This window comes from Gymnoscopelus braueri (genome assembly GCF_963280865.1).
Source record: "Gymnoscopelus braueri genome assembly, chromosome: 21".
Classification (NCBI taxonomy): domain Eukaryota; kingdom Metazoa; phylum Chordata; class Actinopteri; order Myctophiformes; family Myctophidae; genus Gymnoscopelus; species Gymnoscopelus braueri.
Window position 1 is genome coordinate 11,670,439 of NC_137623.1, and position 18,490 is coordinate 11,688,928.

The 18,490-nt window shown below is 41.5% G+C and overlaps 1 protein-coding gene across 1 annotated transcript; it reads left to right on the top strand.

Moving 5' to 3' along the window:
• Positions 1 to 3,150: 3,150 nt before the first annotated feature.
• LOC308077094 (perforin-1-like) lies at positions 3,151 to 10,183 on the top strand. Its single transcript, XM_080417648.1, has 8 exons — positions 3,151 to 3,211; positions 3,637 to 3,889; positions 5,162 to 5,203; positions 6,293 to 6,382; positions 7,071 to 7,207; positions 8,162 to 8,660; positions 9,261 to 9,631; positions 9,768 to 10,183. Exons 2-8 carry the CDS (start codon positions 3,644 to 3,646, stop codon positions 9,970 to 9,972), a joined length of 1,590 nt encoding a protein of 529 aa, XP_080273774.1. The 5' UTR covers positions 3,151 to 3,211; positions 3,637 to 3,643; the 3' UTR covers positions 9,973 to 10,183.
• The last annotated feature ends 8,307 nt before the right edge of the window (positions 10,184 to 18,490 follow it).

Consider the following 18,490-nt stretch of genomic DNA (forward strand, 5'->3'; position numbering starts at 1 on the left):
GTGTGTGTGTGTGTGTGTGCGTGTGCGTGTGCGTGTGCGTGCATGCGTGCGTGCGCGCGTGTTTGTTTTGTGTTATTCCATCATCAGCCATAACTATTGGCTGTTTCAACACAATGTATCTCATTAATGGAAATATAAAAACTATGTGAACTTTCTTTACTATTTTAAAAGGTGAATAAAGTGTAGGTTGTGGGTTTCATCCCTGCTGATGAAATAAATACAACTATTGCTAATATAACTAATAAGTTGATAAATGTATTTTAAATTGATATATTACTGTATTATGACATACGTTGCTGAGGTCATACACCAGTGAGGGGCATTTGCTTGCATTGGGAAAAGTTAGCCACTGTATGCAGAGAAAGATGATTGAGTGCAGGGCAGACTGGAAGCAAAGATCACCCAGGGAATTACTTTGGCCCTCATATTTGTTACTATAAAAATAATAAAGTATAGTGAAAACATATCAATCAGCTGTCAGTCTATTAAATAAATACAAACTGTTTGTTTGATTGATTGATTGATAGACACAAGAAAGCTAAAAGCTTATTTCCATCGTGGTACCTTTGATCTTGGTGTGGGTGCGGGCGTGCGTGTGAGTATGTTTATGCGTGCATGTGTGTATGTGCTTGTGTGTGTACGTGGGGGCGGGGGGGGGGGGGGTAAGAACCCTAATAAAAGGGTTGTAAAAATGTAACTTGAGGTCGAGCTGGTAATGAGCCATCTCTTAAGGGAGGACTTAAAGCTAGCCATAGAGATAGTGGTCTTAATGCTTGTGGGTAGATCTTCCATGCATCTGTTGCGGTGTACAGGAATGAACTTTGGCCCATACAGCTGCTAAATAGGTGAGGCACAAAGTTGGTGGAGATTCCTCTGGTTGAGTATCTCTCCTATGTACTGCGCTGACCTTGGGAAAATATTCATGTATAGGTATTTAGGTGCAGTATTATTTATGATCCTGTGAACCATACACATTTTTATTTGAATGGCTCTTTCCTCAGCTTTGAGCCATTAAAAACCATAGGCTATTACTGCACAGGCTTATGAAACTATACCCTATCTCATTTTGGCATTACTTGCATTTTTTCACTCTGTGGGAGGAAACTGACAACAAAAAGATAAAAAAGAGAGAAGTATGACTAAGTTATACTTAGTCATACTTCTCCATTTACATCGCCCCACCCTAACCTTTTAACACCTCTTCCCGACACCCAGGTTGCTGACTTGGGTGTCCTCAGCTGTCCCACGAACTAAACTCAGGCTCATGGGTGACCATGCTTTTGCTGTCTGTCGTGGCAGGACTTTATAGAATGCCAAATGTGCATGTTAGCCCATAGCACTTGCCGTAGCTCTCGCCCTAGCCTTGACGACCTTGCAGGCTTATGCAAAGGTTAAAATGTAATTTAGATAGCATGTTATGTTGACAGATGCTAGGTTCATTTGCTGACCTGGCATCCTATAGTTTGTATAGTTTCAATGTACAGATTTTTTTTTTAAATATTATACTGTTTAGACTGATGATAGGTTCTTTGGTTTACCTATGATCCTAGATTACTATTTCTATATGCATTTGATGTATTACCTCGTGTTTACCTTGCTTACTGTAAATTGCTCCGGATTAAAGGCCAGACCGAACCAATGCAACTAGTCGCAACTCCTTACAACAAAACAGTTTTAAGGCCAGTCCACACCAATGCAACTCCTTGCAACTGCCAATGCAAGTTGCATGTTGCAAGGAGTTGCATTGGTGTGGACTGGCCTTAAGAGCGTCTGCTAAATGCCTAAATTGTAAATTGTAAGTTTGTTATAAAAATAATTTCTGTTGTAGAGCATTAAGGACTTTTTGGCACTTCTCATATTTATTTTTATTTTATTACTTGTTGTTGCACTATGATGTGGTTTGCACTGTCTTGTCCTGTCTTGCACCAGTCCTGTTGTAAACTGCGCTCCACTGCATCAAACCAAATTCCTAACATGTCTACATGTCATGGCAATAAAGTCTTCTGATTCTGATTCTGATTCTGATTCTCCTTGCATTTTAGAACCTGTGACCTGTCTATTCATTCTATTTAAACTTTATATTGAGAATGTTTGGCTGCACAGCAAGGGTCTGCTGTCATTTGACCATAGAGTCCAGTCAACAGCTATGTTTGCAAATAATGACTGCTCAACACTTCTACAAATTCTGAACCTGTCAGTGTAACTGTTGTTGTTATAGTGTCTAATAGTGTAGTATTCCTACATATAGAAAATGCTTGACAGCGGCGCCTCCAAAAAGACTCAAGCCCCGCCATCCCTACAATAAGGCGCAGGTGGCACAAGAGATGCTCTGTTCTATCCCTGAGGACCTGTCTATTAACACATGGTTGGGGCATCTTGGAAGCAGGAGCGGGAGACAGCCGGGCCCGCATGAATCCATCGATCTGTATTGCACAGGCTTATGAAACCATCTCATATTTTGACATTTCTTGCTTTTTTCACTCTGTGGGAGGAAACTGTACAAAAAGATAAAAAAGAGAGAAGTATGACAAAGTTATAGAAGTGGTAAACGTTTCCGCTAACTTCATGTTGAAACCAGTAGATCATATCTCACACTAACCAAAAGTGTTGCTAAATAGTACTAAAAGCGATTATTTGGCTCGTAATGTATGGGAACCTCTTTCCCAGCTTTACAGCACCTATCTTAAAGCTGCTATAACACTTGTGTCAAACGAATGTAATTAGTGGAAAGTTATTATTTGTATTTTCTACTTTGTTTTACTGCTTTTTCCATTAATGAGATATATCTCATATTCTTTGCTCATAGGCTGGCTAGACCTTAGGATAGTTCACCTTCAACTCTGATGTTCACATGAGTGAAGTTATACTTTACTGTGTGTGTGTGTGTGTGTGTGTGTGTGTGTGTGTGTGTGTGTGTGTGTGTGTGTGTGTGTGTGTGTGTGTGTGTGTGTGTGTGTGTGTGTGTGTGTGTGTGTGTGTGTGTGTGTGTGTGTGTGTGTGTGTGTGTGAGAGAGAGAGAGAGAGAGAGAGAGAGAGAGAGAGAGAGAGAGAGAGAGAGAGAGAGAGAGAGAGAGAGAGGGAGCCCCTCCTCTTTATACATAAAGCCATCTTCAGGTCTTTATCTCCACTGGATTCTCCATCAAACAGACTGTCACCTGCCATCTCTGTCAAACTCACCAGTCACCATCCTTAACGGAGCCAAGTCCTCTAGGTGAGTCACAACACACGTTGAGTCTGACTTATTTTATGCCATTTTATCATTTCATATTAATTGTTATTCCATTAATAATTTGTTGTATTCAACATTTCTAAGAGAACCATATTCACTGCTTGTCATGTTGAGGGTTGGGCTAGTTTATAGAATTGTGTCAATTATTTCATTCATTTTCATTACAAAATACTAACCCTAAAACGAAAAAACTATAAAATAAAACTAAACATTTTCAAAAACTAAAAACTAAACAAAACTAGCAAACCTGCTTTAAACCCTAATAAAACCAAACTGAAATTTAAAGTCAAAATGAAATACAATTTTAAGCTAATGAAAATGCAAAACTATAATAACCTTGGTGAGGACGACTCATTATACTTCACACCAACTCTTCAGGCATTCTTTTTGTCTTGTCGTTTTTCCAGCTCAACAATGCCCCGCCACCCTCTCCCCCTCCTCCTCTTCCTCTTCTTCCTTCCTCCGTCTCTGGGCTGCTATACAGGCTCGGTCGAAGAGTGTCTGATGACTGAGTTTGTCCCGGGTCACAACCTGGTCGGGGAGGGCTTTGACGTGGTGAAGCTGCAGACCACCGGGGCCAGCGTGGTGGAAGTCCAGAAGTATATGGTCGGAGGACACGAGGGGAAATGTACCATCTGTAAAAACCATCTGCTCAACAAGGTCACCATACTGCAGTGGTTCTTTTTCATGTCAAAGACCCCCAAATTAATATGTATTTGGCCAGGTGCCCCCATCAAAAAATCCTTTGTGCCAAATATTCAAAACATTTCTAAACCGTCACCTTCCTGAACTAATGGCCAAGTAATTTTTCACCTCTGGTAAAATCGCCTATCTCCTAATTGAAAAGGATCATAATGTTCCCACCGCTTTTAGTATAATGACCTATCTCCCTAGTGTGACTTGGGCCAAAATAGGATTTTTTTTTGGCCTAAGTCACATGTTTTTTGTGACTTAGGCCAAAAAGTCTGGAAAGAATCTGTAAATCCTTTGGCCTAAGTCAGGTTTAATCCTATTTAAATCTCTTATGTGACATAACTGACAGACAGTGTTATTTTTATGTTAATAGTCATAATTTGTTATAAACGTTTTGGGTGAAATGATTAAGAAATATCATATAGTTTTGTTTTGGATCAGTTTTTTACAGTTTTTTATTTTTTTCTGAAAACTGAAAAAATATTACTTAAGCCATTAGTTTAGGAAGGTGACGAAATTATAGATCAAGAACCGGCAACCTTATAATTACAACAATGGTTGTACTGAATATTCTGTTCTCAACTTGCCTTTCTCTCTGCTCCACTGTCTGTCTGAAACGTTCACATTATGACTTTATTTCTGTGATTCACAACCTGTTGGGCTGTGAGGATATTGCAAGTCAGTGTTTATTTTGACAGGACATTTTTATGTAGTTTTACTCATAGTCTTTTGAATAAAATTAGTTTTAGTCATATTTTAGTCATCTGAAATGTTTTTTGTTTTTAGTCTAGTTTTAGTTGACTAAATATCATACGATTTCAGTCAATCTACAGTTGATTTTGTCGACAAACATGTATTTGATGGCGTCATAATACCTGATTTATACTAAAATAGCCGCTCACATACAAGCTCACAATGCGTCGCAGCTTGTAGATCGGCTATTTTAACGTTAGTTCCATTGATCCAAGCTGGAGCACAATTGATTGATTGATCATTCAAATAAATATGCTCTGAAAATGCACATGGTCCACCCACCTGACCTAAATGGCTGCCGTGTTAAGTCATCAGATGGGTGGGACGCAAACGCTTTCAAGATTTTCAAGAGGGCCCTGATCCAGAAAAGGTTTGGAACCACTGATTTATCTTATGGCTTTTAATTAACATAATTGTTGTTCCTTTCTTTCTTGTCCATCACTCCAACCATGGGACATGCTGACTCAACTCTTCCTCCTAAACCAGACTCAGAAGCTCCCAGTATCTGTCCGGGACTGGCGGGTCAAGGTCAGTAGACACACACACCTCACTCCTTTACTTTATTTAGGATGACAATTTCTATGAAGGGATTTAGGCTCTGGAGATGTAAATGTCTGTCCGTCTGTCCAATATGCCCAAACAACACATCCTGACAGTAATTATGACATGACATTTAAAGACGGGGTGCCGTGATTTTCAGTGATTCCCCCCCCCCCCTAAAACATAATCATCAGGTATTATGGTTATACTAGGAGGAAGATTTTTTTTCAAAAAAGTGTACAGAAAGTGTTAAAATTATGTTTTTATGTGGGCACGCTTCCAGTTCATTAAGTATACATTCATATATAGTGTACCTGGTTCTCACCTTAGCACCTCCTCCACCACCTTAGCACCACCCACCTGTCCTAGTCCCTCCTCCTCCTCATGCCCACACCTGTTGTGTTATGATAATGAGGGGGAGGGTATATTTTTACTGTGTCATTAAATGGCTGTTTCTCTATTGGCACGTTTGACCCTCAAGGTTTCAGCCCCAGGAAGAAACTCAAAATAGTCAGAGAAGACATAAAACACCATAAAAACACCACCAGGGGGCTTAATGAAGTTCTATCAACCTCATAGACACATGAAAAACCGAAAAAGTGCAAAACCATGGCACAACCTCTTAGTAATTATAAAGGCTTCATAATGCGTAATGTGTAATACGTGTGTGTCAGGTTTTAATACTTTAGGTTCACTTTAGGTTGATATACAAGTTAATACACTGGAATTACGACTTAGTAAATTAACAACACAATTGCCAGATACTTGTTTCTGCAAACCACAATACATACATCGCACGTTGAAAAGGTTGGTGTTGCATACCAATAGGCACATAATCATTCTTGATTCAATTTTTTTTTAAATGGATTGAGTCGACATGGTCAGAATCTAGAAATGTTTTTGGGATTTAAAAAACATCCAGTTTCATATTTTTTTTGCGATTTGTAGTGACATTTTTGTGGTGACAAGACTGTAAATTATATGTGGTGCTTAAAATGGGTGTAAACACAGTTCAATCGATCAGTTGGTTCACACACTTGGATTAAAATGATTACGTGTGGTTCTGTCTGGTTTCAGGTGCTTTGTAACAGTCTGAGCAGTAAGATGTTAGAATCCAGCCAAGCCGTCTTGAAGGATACCAGTGAATCTCTGGGAGACAGTTGGAGGGTTAGTCTGATGTCTCTGTGTGTTTTTTACAATTATTGTTGATCTAGAATTGTCTTCTCCACTCTTTCTTCTGACATATCTTTTGTCTGTCAGCATTAGCATTGGTAACCATTGTTTACATTTATCCTCAAAGGTGCTGTGATATTTTTGGTTCAAACAAAAAAGATTATTGTTAAAACTTTAAAGCTCCATATTCTGACAGTAATACCGTAATTGCAATTTAGCGTGTTTGTTCAGTAACAGGGGTCTCCTGTCGCTCCAGCTCTTTAATAAACAGAAAATAGATTTTCAGGTCAGGATAACAATTTCAACCAATCACCTTTAAAGCTACAATCCAGGATTCATTTTAAAATGATAGTTTAACCAATCTGTTTGGAAGAGTATTCACGAAATATAACTAGCACATCTGCTGTGGCTGGAGGTCTCCCCACTCATCTGAGGAATTTCAATAATGTTGTCAGGTACTGTAGGACACCGACTAGGTGATACATGTCAAGAAAGCTATTTGAAGCAGTGTGAGTCATCATTCCTGTAGATCGGACACCGTTGCAATTATCTCTCTCTGTCGGCAGAGGACATCAAATTCACGGATTGTAGCTATATATGTGTATAACGCTGTTCTTTCCTTTGACTATAGAGCCTGTCTCCATAGGTTTATTAAAGGATAATCATTGTTTTCATGATTAAGGTTGGCCTCGGATTCTCAGGCACTGGTGATGTGCCTCTCGCAGGAACACAATCCAAGTCCTCAAAGTTTGCCCGCATTCACTCCAAAAGTGACAAGTTCTCCTTTGTCTCCCATGAGTTCAAATGCCAGTACTACAGGTCAGTACTAACAATGTACTGTACTGTCTAAAGTACAGGTTCAACACATTAACGTTTGACTTTTATGCTGACATAATCATTTTGTCAATCAGATTTAGTTAGTTTGAAGATAATTAGGGGCCAGGCAGCTATGATGATTGTCCCTCTTGTGTTTTCTGATTCTTATATATCTTCTATCAGGAAATCTGCCTTCCCACATGGCAAACAGGTCCACATGTTTGAGCCAGCTTGGCATCAAAATGTGTTACTGTAAACAGTACTGTAAATATCTACAGCATTTTCATATCATGATAGATGCAGTGTGGTGAATTTCAGAATTGTATATAAAAAATCACACCCAGTGTGAAGAGAGTGGTGCCTTTCATGAGTTCATTTCATTAGTTACTTTTTACAGACTTTGATGACTTCAAAGTATTTTTACTCATTTTAAGTACTTTAAAATGTTTTTACAGATTTGTACGTGTATTTACTCATTTTAACATCTTTTAAGTATTTTTACTCATTTTAAGTATTTTTACTCATTTTAAGTATTTTTACTCAGTTTAGGAACTTTAAAGTATCTTAACTAATATTTAAGTATTTTTACTCATTTTAAGTATTTTTACTCATTTTAAGTATTTTTACTCAAAAGTGTGTGTGTGTGTGTGTGTGTATAATTAGTGTAACTGGTTGCATCTTTGTGTTGCAATCAGCCGCAGCTGTTAAGGCTGTGCTCAAACATACAGAGAGGCCGTGCTCATACGGACAGACACACGGACAAAGTCAGTCCTTGGAGTGGCTAGCACCACTCAAAAAATAATACATAATTTTAATCCCTTTTCCACATTCACTTCCAATTGCCTGGCCCGACCATTGCTGCACAAGAGCTACAAAAATTCAGGGTGAAATTCAGTTTTTTCAAATGTAACCTTGTAACGACTTCTCAGTGGCCCCATTCTCCTCTATGACCCACAGTTTCCGTCTTCAGGCGCAACCACCACCGAGCAAAGACTTGAAGGCCGCACTGCTGCACCTCGCTTACACCCCTGACCATAACGACACCTCCGCCTTCCGTCACTTCATCTCTGTCTACGGCACCCACTTCCTCCGCCGGGTTCACCTTGGGGGTCGCGTGCACTCCACCACCGCCATACGCACCTGCAAGGCGGCCCTGAGCGGCCTCGACACCCGCACCGTCAGAGACTGCCTGGAAGTCGAGGCCAGTGCGACCATCAAGGGAGCCACCGTCAGCCCCGAGGCAGAATACTGTGAGCTGCAGAGCAAGAAGTTGAAAATGACCAAGAGCTTCGGTGCCTCCTTCTCGGACCGGTTCACTGAGGTTCAGGGGGGAGGCCGGGAGGTCGGTGACCTCCTGTTCAACCCCAATGGCAGACAGGGCTACGATAAATGGCTCGCGTCCCTCGAGAGGGTCCCAGGAGTGGTATCCTACGAACTGAGCCCCCTACACTATCTGGTGAGAGACTGAGTTTTTTTTAAGGTAGGAGGTTAACAGATGTGTAAAGTAAAATACACTGCCTTTGATCGTTTAGATGTACTCTGTTGTAAGCAGGACCAGTGTTGGAAAGTAACTAAAGTAATATGTAACTTAAAGTAATATTATTACTTTTTTCCAGTAACTAGTAAAGTAAAGTAACTAATTACTTTTGGCAGGGAGTAATAAGTAAAGTAACTATATTACTTTTTAAACAAGTAATGTATAATAAGTAATATATTACTATGTTTTAGTAACTTTTCCAACACAGTGTTGGAAAGTAATGTTTTAGTAACTTTTCCAACACAGTGTTGGAAAGTAGGCTAACTAAAGTAATATGTAACTTAAAGTAATATATTACTTTTTTCCAGTAACTAGTAAAGTAACTAATTACTTTTGGCAGGGAGTAATAAGTAAAGTAACTATATTACTTTTTAAACAAGTAATATGTAATAAGTACTATATTACTATGTTTTAGTAACTTTTCCAACACTGAGCAGGACACACAAATGTCCTGCTTTCTAAACGCCATAGGACAATAAAACATTTTCAGAAAAGAACCTGTCCTCCTCGTCAATGTAGGTCATGGACCACCCCACGCTGAAGTCCAGACTGCGAGCCGCCATCAGAGATTACATCATATCCAGCGATGTGTCACTGCAGTGCCGCGCCCGCTGCTCTGTTGGCCGACAGAACCAGAACTGCGCGTGCCATTGCAGCAATCACCGTATGGTGAACGCCGACTGCTGCCCCGAAAGGCCCGGCGTGGCCCAGTTGAGCGTGACAGTGGTCAACGGCTCGGCCCTGTATGGAGACGTTTCAACCAAGACGGACGGCTACGTCAAGGTGTCATACGGCCCCCAGGGCTTTCAAACGAGGACGATCAACAACGACGATTTCCCCCGCTGGAATGAGCAGTTCAACATCGGAACCGTGGACCTGACGAACAAGACGTAAGTCAGTCAGGGTGCAAACGTGATATGATAAAGTATATTGGCCAACAATAAAAATGCAAGATATGAAAGATATTGTGTTGTTTTCTATCAGTGAAAGTTGAAAATGACATCCTACTCCTGCTATCTCCACCAGCTTGCTGTGTTTCGAGGTATGGGACCAGGACATGATGTGGTCCGACGGAAATCTCGGCAAGGGAGCTGACACACCCACCCGAGGTCTGAACGTTTACAAGACGTTCAAACTGAATCACGGTACTCTGACTGTGAAGATCAGCGCGGAGTGTGGCCCCAGCCTTCAGGGGACATGGTGCGAGCAGTATGCTGCCTCGCCGGAGTAAATTGCCCATCTGCAAGCTCACAACATGTTGTGATGTGACGTGTTGTGAACTAGATCGGCCAATTCTGCTACTTTTTTTTGTCTCTGTTAAAGAATTTTGACTATAATTACATGTCTAAAATACTGATGCCAGGTAGAAAGTGCTGAATGTATTTACATTTTTTGTTTCTTCTTTTTCTTTTTAATTCTTCTTCTCTGTGAAGCATGTTGAGTTGCACTTGCTATATGAAATGTGCTTTAATAAAATAAAGTTTGATTTGATTTGGTGACTGATTTGTGCTGCAGCCAGTTGTGATTAAAACACAAGAGCAAAATGATGCTCTTAAAACCAGGCATGGTGGTATGTAAGCTACTGGAACTCACAGGCTGCTGTTTTAGGTCCCCTCCTTTTTTCCCTCTACACCCAAATCTTTTCACCAAAAATAGCTTATCTACAAGCTCATATAACATTGCAACACTTTGTGAGCTATTAGTTCGCCGAATGCTCGCCCCCAGAATAAGGACACTAGGGTTCATGCGTTTATAACACTTTATAAACACACTCTCATCTTGTAGACTGGCTATTTTTGCCAAATCTTTGTGTATTTTTGTCAAATGTTTGCCTATTACGATATGCCTAGAATAGGGACATTAGAGTTCATGTGGGCCCCTGTCTGGACAGTACCTGATTTGCTATCCCCTGTAGCAGTCAGTTCAACCATGCCATGGCAAGCAGCATAACTGTATGATTCTGTAAAAAAGCAGTCATTTATTTGATTCTCATTTATATTTATTTAGCAGCAATGCAATGGTAACGTACAGATTAAAATCTTAGGCCCTACTCAGTTTAAAAGGTTTTCAAAGTTGTAAAACTTGTTTTCAGAGAAAAGAAGGAAAAAGACAAATAGATGGAAAAAAGAAAACAAATGAGATGGACAGAAAAGGAAAAAGGAAAAAGAGGAACAAGTGGATGAGAGGAAAAAGAGACAGACTTGTGTAAATGGTTTGGCTTCTGTGTGCTGTTGCGCTACATGGAAAAATTTTGACTGCTAATCCTAAATGAATGTATCTTTGAGAACGTCTCATTCACAACATTTAGACATTCAAACAATACATCGATTTGAGTTGTATTTATTGTTAGGCAGGACGGCCTAAGGAAAAGGCTGGAGACGTTTTCACCTCTGTACATGGCTATGAACAGCTCAGTCACTGTTGGACCAATCAGTGTGAAACTTTGTATCATGCACTTCCAGTAGGCCAAGGAAGAACCTCTGCCCCAAATCTTTCAAATGCCTCATGGTGGCACTACAGGCTGTTTCACATTTTGGCCTCTTGAACCGTAAGTCATACAGTAAAAAAAACGACTTAGATCATGACGCAACTTCCCCTAGGCTATAGGCCACAGCTGACAAGATTTTCCACACTTTTTGCTACTACTCCTATAGATTATGTCAAAAACTCATGCAAATCCGCACACATTATCTCTGTATGTTCACTTTTATAGCCAACCTAGTTTTCTGCTTTGTGCAGAGTTAAACAACGGTTACTAAGCCCAAATGAAAGGGTAGAGAGAGGAGTGAGTCTAAGGCATTACTCGTACCAAATGTCTTTTAAGGTGATTTATTTTACTAATAACACATACAATACATTTAGGTAAATAGGTAATAAAACCTGGTAAGAGAGAAAACAAGCACAGAACATTCACAGTATTAAGATATGACTTCATCCCATTATGAACACATCAAACATACAATCATTTACAATGCTTTACTTACTATTGACTTTCCACTCTCTTCCAGATGATCAATGGGTCACTCAAGAACCCATATTCGAGAGACAACCCATGGCATAGTTACTTATTAGAATCTGAGTCTCTGTTCTGAGACCTTCCTAATTTATAAACTTCTCACACAAGGTCCGCCTCTAGCAACAGGAAGTTCCGGTTACCCACAAAGCCTTGCGATTCCTTGCCATTTCCTGTCACGGTGGAGCCAGACTGCATTATGCAGTCAAATCAGTTGCTTTGTTCTTACACAAAGCTTTTGTCTCTTATCTAGAAAGCTACCCCCGCTCGGAGTTGCTATCTCTTTTGTTTAGAAACCCCTCACCTGATAGCGAGACCTGTTCCCTGTCTTCCACGCAAAGGCCTATTGTCTCTGGCATGCAAGAACCCTTTGAAGCACGTAGCTCAGCAGGGAGTCTACTGTGGGCTTTTGGTCAGCTATTGACTTTTACAGTTGCCTAGTGTCCCACTAGCTTAACTTAATTAGAATATTTTGGTATATCCTAAAGAATGATAAAAGCACATTACTATGAACAATAATAATTCACTTTTCTCTAGCCCTATGGCTTGGATAATTGAACACCTCCCACCTGAGATAACTGAACCATGTTCAGTTCTCTCACAACCAACCTCTACTCACCATTTTTCGGTGAGCTTTTTTGGCTTCTTAAATCATGGCTTTGGGAAGTTCGATTTCATCTATGTAAACTGCTCTGATCCCACACTCATACAGGTTACATTCTCAACACAGTTTTCACTCATTGTCATTAAGTGGCTCTAAACCCATATTTTGGAATAATTTACAGTTCAACTTAACTTTCTCAATTTGTAATTTTTAAACTTTTTTAATAATCCAAATTGATTTTGGAAACCTTTCCTCCTCCCACTGTTTCCCTAGTAAGTCAATGTCCTATTTAGGGCATGTTGCCATGGCAATTGACATAGTAACTTGGGTAAAGGGTTTAAAAGATTTTAAAAATGGCTGATCTACAATCTTACCTTTAAGAAACTTCACTCTGCATTTAAACCCACATCCCAAAATGCTTTTTATACAATCAACAAATAATAATTCAAAAGGGCCTGATTGCTCAGATCATGAGTCCACATCAGTACTGAATAATTTTGTTGTTATGGAAGAACCTTCCAAATTATTGTTGCATTTTGACTTAGTGGCATATTGTCGGCAGTAAATTAATACATTTCATTATGCAAGTTATTTCTTCTGGTAATATCGTAAACACTACAAATGATACATTCATTTACACAATATCTCTCGAAATTCCTAAGTAAACAGTCGCTCAAATAAGACATTTCGATTTTTTAGACACCACGTTGGCATCTTTTTCGCTTATTGTCCGCACCGCGTACCACTGTTCACAGCTACTAACTGGATAGACCTGTTAGTCAAGCCTGTTCGTTTGTCAGTGTCACTTTGCTGGCACCACCAGCCACCAGTGGAACTGCAATCCCACCACCAGCCCGCGCTGATGACTGTGGTGGGACAGTGACTTTCTGCTTCAACTTTTCCTTCTTCCCTCGCAATTTCCCCACGACCCACCGGGCTGGTGCGAAGGGTTTACGTGGCTTGCAGGTTTCACATTTGCATTTTTTCAGGAGGTCAAGAGGCTTGCAGTTTGCACAATCGCATTTGACTGGTCTGGCTCTTGTCGCTACTGACCTCCCACCTTGGCCCAACAGGGCTTCAGGCTCGGGGCAAAGGCTACCTTTCTTAGGTGGTGCCACGACGCTCTGCACTGGGGTGATGTCGGTGTGTGAATTGGTGTCGGTCTTCCCCTCGGCTTTCTCCGTAGGCGTCTCTACTTCGACCGTCACGTCCCCCGCGGCGCCCTCTGGGTGGATCTCCTCTGCAGCTGTCTCTTCAGCAGCAGCAATACCGTCTGATGGCACTCTTCTGGCCACCAGTGGGACTGCAATCCCACCAACCCCCTTCTGGGGGCTCCTCTCAGCCCCCCCCGCAGAGGGGTGGAGAAGGGATAGTTTATCTTTAATCTTCACCTTCTTTTTTTCTAGTTACAGCCCCACCAAAATAAAGCACTTTCTTTGCTTGGATTTTGGCGGTCAGAACTGTAAGGACCCGACGTTGCAATCCGCCCCTCTCTTTCCGAGCAGGCGCACGGATGCCAAGATTTACCCACTCAGACTTCTTTCTGAGGGGTTTTGGGGTAGCTGGTCCCCTCCCACCTTGGTTAAACGGGCGCTTGGAGCAAACGCCACCCTTGACAGGCCTGACTGGTCTGCTTTGGGCCATCTGCCTGCCACCTTTCTTAGACGGGCGCTTGGAGCGAACGCCACCCTTGCCAGGCGACTCGGCTTCCTTCTCGAACGCCACCGGTCCGCTGGTAGCTGGTCTCCTCCCACCTTTGTGAGACAGGCGCTTGGATGGACCCCCCGGTTGGCTGGTCCTTCGCCCTGGTGTGGTAGCGTCGACGTGCTTCTCCTCTGCGTTGAGTGGATTGGTGAAGACTTTCACCGCCGTGGCGACGTCCATTGAAGCGGCCTCCCTGGCGGTCTGCTCATCTGCGACGTTGGCTCCCTCTGGAACCTCCCCGGCGTGGTCTCCTCCCTCTTCAGCGTGGAATGGGGTCTCCCCTGCAGCTTCTCTCGCTTCTCTCGCGATCTCCAGTGGCACCTCCCCCGCCGCCGATGGCTCCTCTCCGCCGGCCGTCACGACCTCCTCGGCGCCTTCCCTGCGTGTCGTGATGAGGAGATATCCCTCCGCCGCGTTGTCCATCGAAGCTGCCTTCCTGGCGGTCTGCTCATCTGCGACGTTGGTTCCCTCTGGAACCTCCCTCTCGGCCTCCGCGTTCCCGGCGGCCTCCGCAGGAGCAGCTCTTTCGATCGCCAGTGGCACCTTTGCAGCTGCTCTCTCGATCGCAGCGTGGAATGGGGTCTCTCCGTTGTCCCCTCCCTCTGGATCAGTAGTGATGTCATCTATGACCTCCGTGGCAGCAGCTGCTGGTTCAGCAGCTTGCATAGTGGGAGTCATTTTCTCACCTCCCCCTGGAGCAATAGTGATGTCATCTAGGTTGACTCTGAGGTCTGCTGGCCCATCTGATCCATCTGTAGGTGTGACATCCCTGCCCCCCTCTCCTACAGCTGCTGGAGGATTGGTCTCTTCAACCCCCTCTCCAGTTACGATCGGCTCATCTGTAGGACTGGTGACCCCAACCCCCTGTTCAGGTCCGACCGGCTTTGCTGCAATCTCTGGGGGGTTAGACAATGGCTCTTCCCTCACAGCAGGGGGGCTTTCACTCACTTTGGGCTGTGTGAAGCGGCACCCAGATTCTCTCTGGACCGTTTCAAACCAGACCTGCCTCAATGTTTCTTCATACTCTTGGCAACAGTCATCCTGCATCCTGCAGATCTCAGATGAATTTTCCTCAACAATTTCTAGTATGGCGTTAGAATATGTAACAACCTCAAGGAATCTAGCTAAATTGTCTCTTAGCTCCCTTACCGCCCTTTCTTTTGGTAAATCATGCATGACAATCCACTCTATTTCCCTCCTAAAAACTGCTTGAGCTGCTTCACACTTCCCTATTAACTCAGCTAACACTTCCATCTCCCCTGTTTGGGTACAAGGTCTGTTAGTTAGTCTTAATTCAATGGGCTGTGACAGTAATCGTCAGTTATTTTTAGCAAGTAACAGTGTTGTTTCAGCCTTTAGCTATATAACAACAATAATTAATTAACACTGTGTTTAACCTGTAAAATAGCACCCACCCTATCAGCATTCCACGCAAGAAGCCTTTTAATGGTCTACTTACATTAGTTAATTTTGTTAATTAATACTGGATAGGATATATTTTGCTCTACCAATGTACATTCTAGTATTTAACCCACAATGATTACCATTGATCCCCTGTTCTTGTACACTAATCATCTAGTTACTCACAGTATCAGTCTATCATAAAGTCTGGTTAAACAGTGTATTACACTGGCAGAATCCTCCCCCAACCCTTATCAGTAAACAAAGGGGGGACAGACTTTCTGTCTCCCAGGTAAACAAAGAGAATGCTAATTGTATTTCCCCACCACCCAGGTCAGGGGCAACAATCACCTCTCTGTCAATAATGGCAGTTAGCTAGCAGCTAGCACTAATATGCTAGACAATAGAACTGCTTAGCTTAGCTAGCCACGCTAAAGGTAGCTCTCAGGTCGGATAGCTTTATCTCTAAACCCTCTTATTGGTACGCTAAACAAACTTTTAACGGTAGCCTATAGCTACATAACCTGTGGTTAGCTTCTAGCTTCTCCCTCAGCTCCTTACTCTTAGCTCAGTCAATAGAATTTGTTGGCACGCAGCATCCCCAAATCTACAGTCCTTTCTCCACACTTTTTGCAAACTGTGGGGCTTTGTTTCATAGCAACCTGGTTGAGTCTCTCCCCGGTAGGCTTCTCGTAGGCCCATACAGTATTCAATGCCTCGGTCCTTGCGTCACGCTGTAGGCCGCCGGCTCTGTGTCCTCTTCGCCGCCGTGGATTCGACCCTCTGCAGGCTGTGTTAGTTCTGATAACCTATTTTAACCTGTCCCATAACCAGGTCTAATAGATACTTTATTTTGTTACAACTCACTTCTCATCTTAAAGAGACAGTGCGTCTTTACTCCTAAGGCTATAGGAGATTTTTATGCTATGTTATCTCACTAGATAACACACATTAAATCCAGCCTCTAATGGTTTTCACCATCAGACTATTGGCAGGATCATACAATTATGTGATCCGCTTACAGGACTGACCTAATACCTTTCTAGAATCACATAGGCTCCAAGGGTTCATAATTGTTTAATTACTCTGTAACACTCAATTACTATGTAATTTTACTTTAATTACTGCGTAACACTTAAACTCGAAAGATAATCTAGTAGTTTAATGACTTGGTAATTTCTTTAATTACTGCGTAACACTTAAACTCGAAAGAAATCTAGTAGTTTAATGACTAGGTAATTAATACTTAAACTCTGAAGGCCTTATTAAAAACCAGCATAGTTTAATAAATGCGTAATTAACGCTTTAAACTCAGTAAAGCCTCCCACAGAGGCATTAATAGTTTAATAACTCTGTAATAAGCGGAGTTCAAACACAGTGTCATTCGCTTATTAACTCTAAGATGCCCCCCACGAGGACACTACAGCCTTATTACCGTGTAACAAGCAGAGTTCCAATTACTAAACTCAGATAAGTTTCCCTGAGACTATCAATAGTTTATTACTGTGTTATACCACGTATAACACGGTTAATCAATTTAAACTCATAGATGTCTCTCTTAAGAGACACTACAGTTTAATCACTTAAACTCTAGCTAATCTCCTCCGGAGATTACGATAGTTTTATTACTGTGTTATACCACGTATAACACGGTTAATCAATTTAAACTCATAGATGTCTCTCTTAAGAGACACTACAGTTTAATCACTTAAACTCTAGCTAATCTCCTCCGGAGATTACGATAGTTTTATTACTGCGTAATTTAACGCTTAAACCCTAAAGAAATCCCCTCCGGGGATTACAATAGTTTTATTACTGTTCACTTTTATAGCCAACCTAGTTTTCTGCTTTGTGCAGAGTTAAACAACGGTTACTAAGCCCAAATGAAAGGGTAGAGAGAGGAGTGAGTCTAAGGCATTACTCGTACCAAATGTCTTTTAAGGTGATTTATTTTACTAATAACACATACAATACATTTAGGTAAATAGGTAATAAAACCTGGTAAGAGAGAAAACAAGCACAGAACATTCACAGTATTAAGATATGACTTCATCCCATTATGAACACATCAAACATACAATCATTTACAATGCTTTACTTACTATTGACTTTCCACTCTCTTCCAGATGATCAATGGGTCACTCAAGAACCCATATTCGAGAGACAACCCATGGCATAGTTAGAATCTGAGTCTCTGTTCTGAGACCTTCCTAATTTATAAACTTCTCACACAAGGTCCGCCTCTAGCAACAGGAAGTTCCGGTTACCCACAAAGCCTTGCGATTCCTTGCCATTTCCTGTCACGGTGGAGCCAGACTGCATTATGCAGTCAAATCAGTTGCTTTGTTCTTACACAAAGCTTTTGTCTCTTATCTAGAAAGCTACCCCCGCTCGGAGTTGCTATCTCTTTTGTTTAGAAACCCCTCACCTGATAGCGAGACCTGTTCCCTGTCTTCCACGCAAAGGCCTATTGTCTCTGGCATGCAAGAACCCTTTGAAGCACGTAGCTCAGCAGGGAGTCTACTGTGGGCTTTTGGTCAGCTATTGACTTTTACAGTTGCCTAGTGTCCCACTAGCTTAACTTAATTAGAATATTTTGGTATATCCTAAAGAATGATAAAAGCACATTACTATGAACAATAATAATTCACTTTTCTCTAGCCCTATGGCTTGGATAATTGAACACTGTATGTGATACAGAACATTTTTCATATTACATTCCGATTGGTTATGATGACAAAATCGTGCAGGTGAAAGGGCTGTGGGGGGAAAGGGGTGGACCGTGGAGGGGGTTTCTTGTTTATTTTTATTAACAAAACAAAGATATTTGACATATTAAAGGGATATTTCACTTTCAAATAAAACAAACATTAAAAAATATAATGCATGAGGGGGGCCGTGATTTTTCCATTACTTCATTTTTTTTAATTTGAAAGAGAAATATCCCTTAGTTTAAACAACAAAGGAAATACAATTATAAACATATAAATTCGTTGTAAATGTAGTGTAGTAGATAGTACGGTTTCA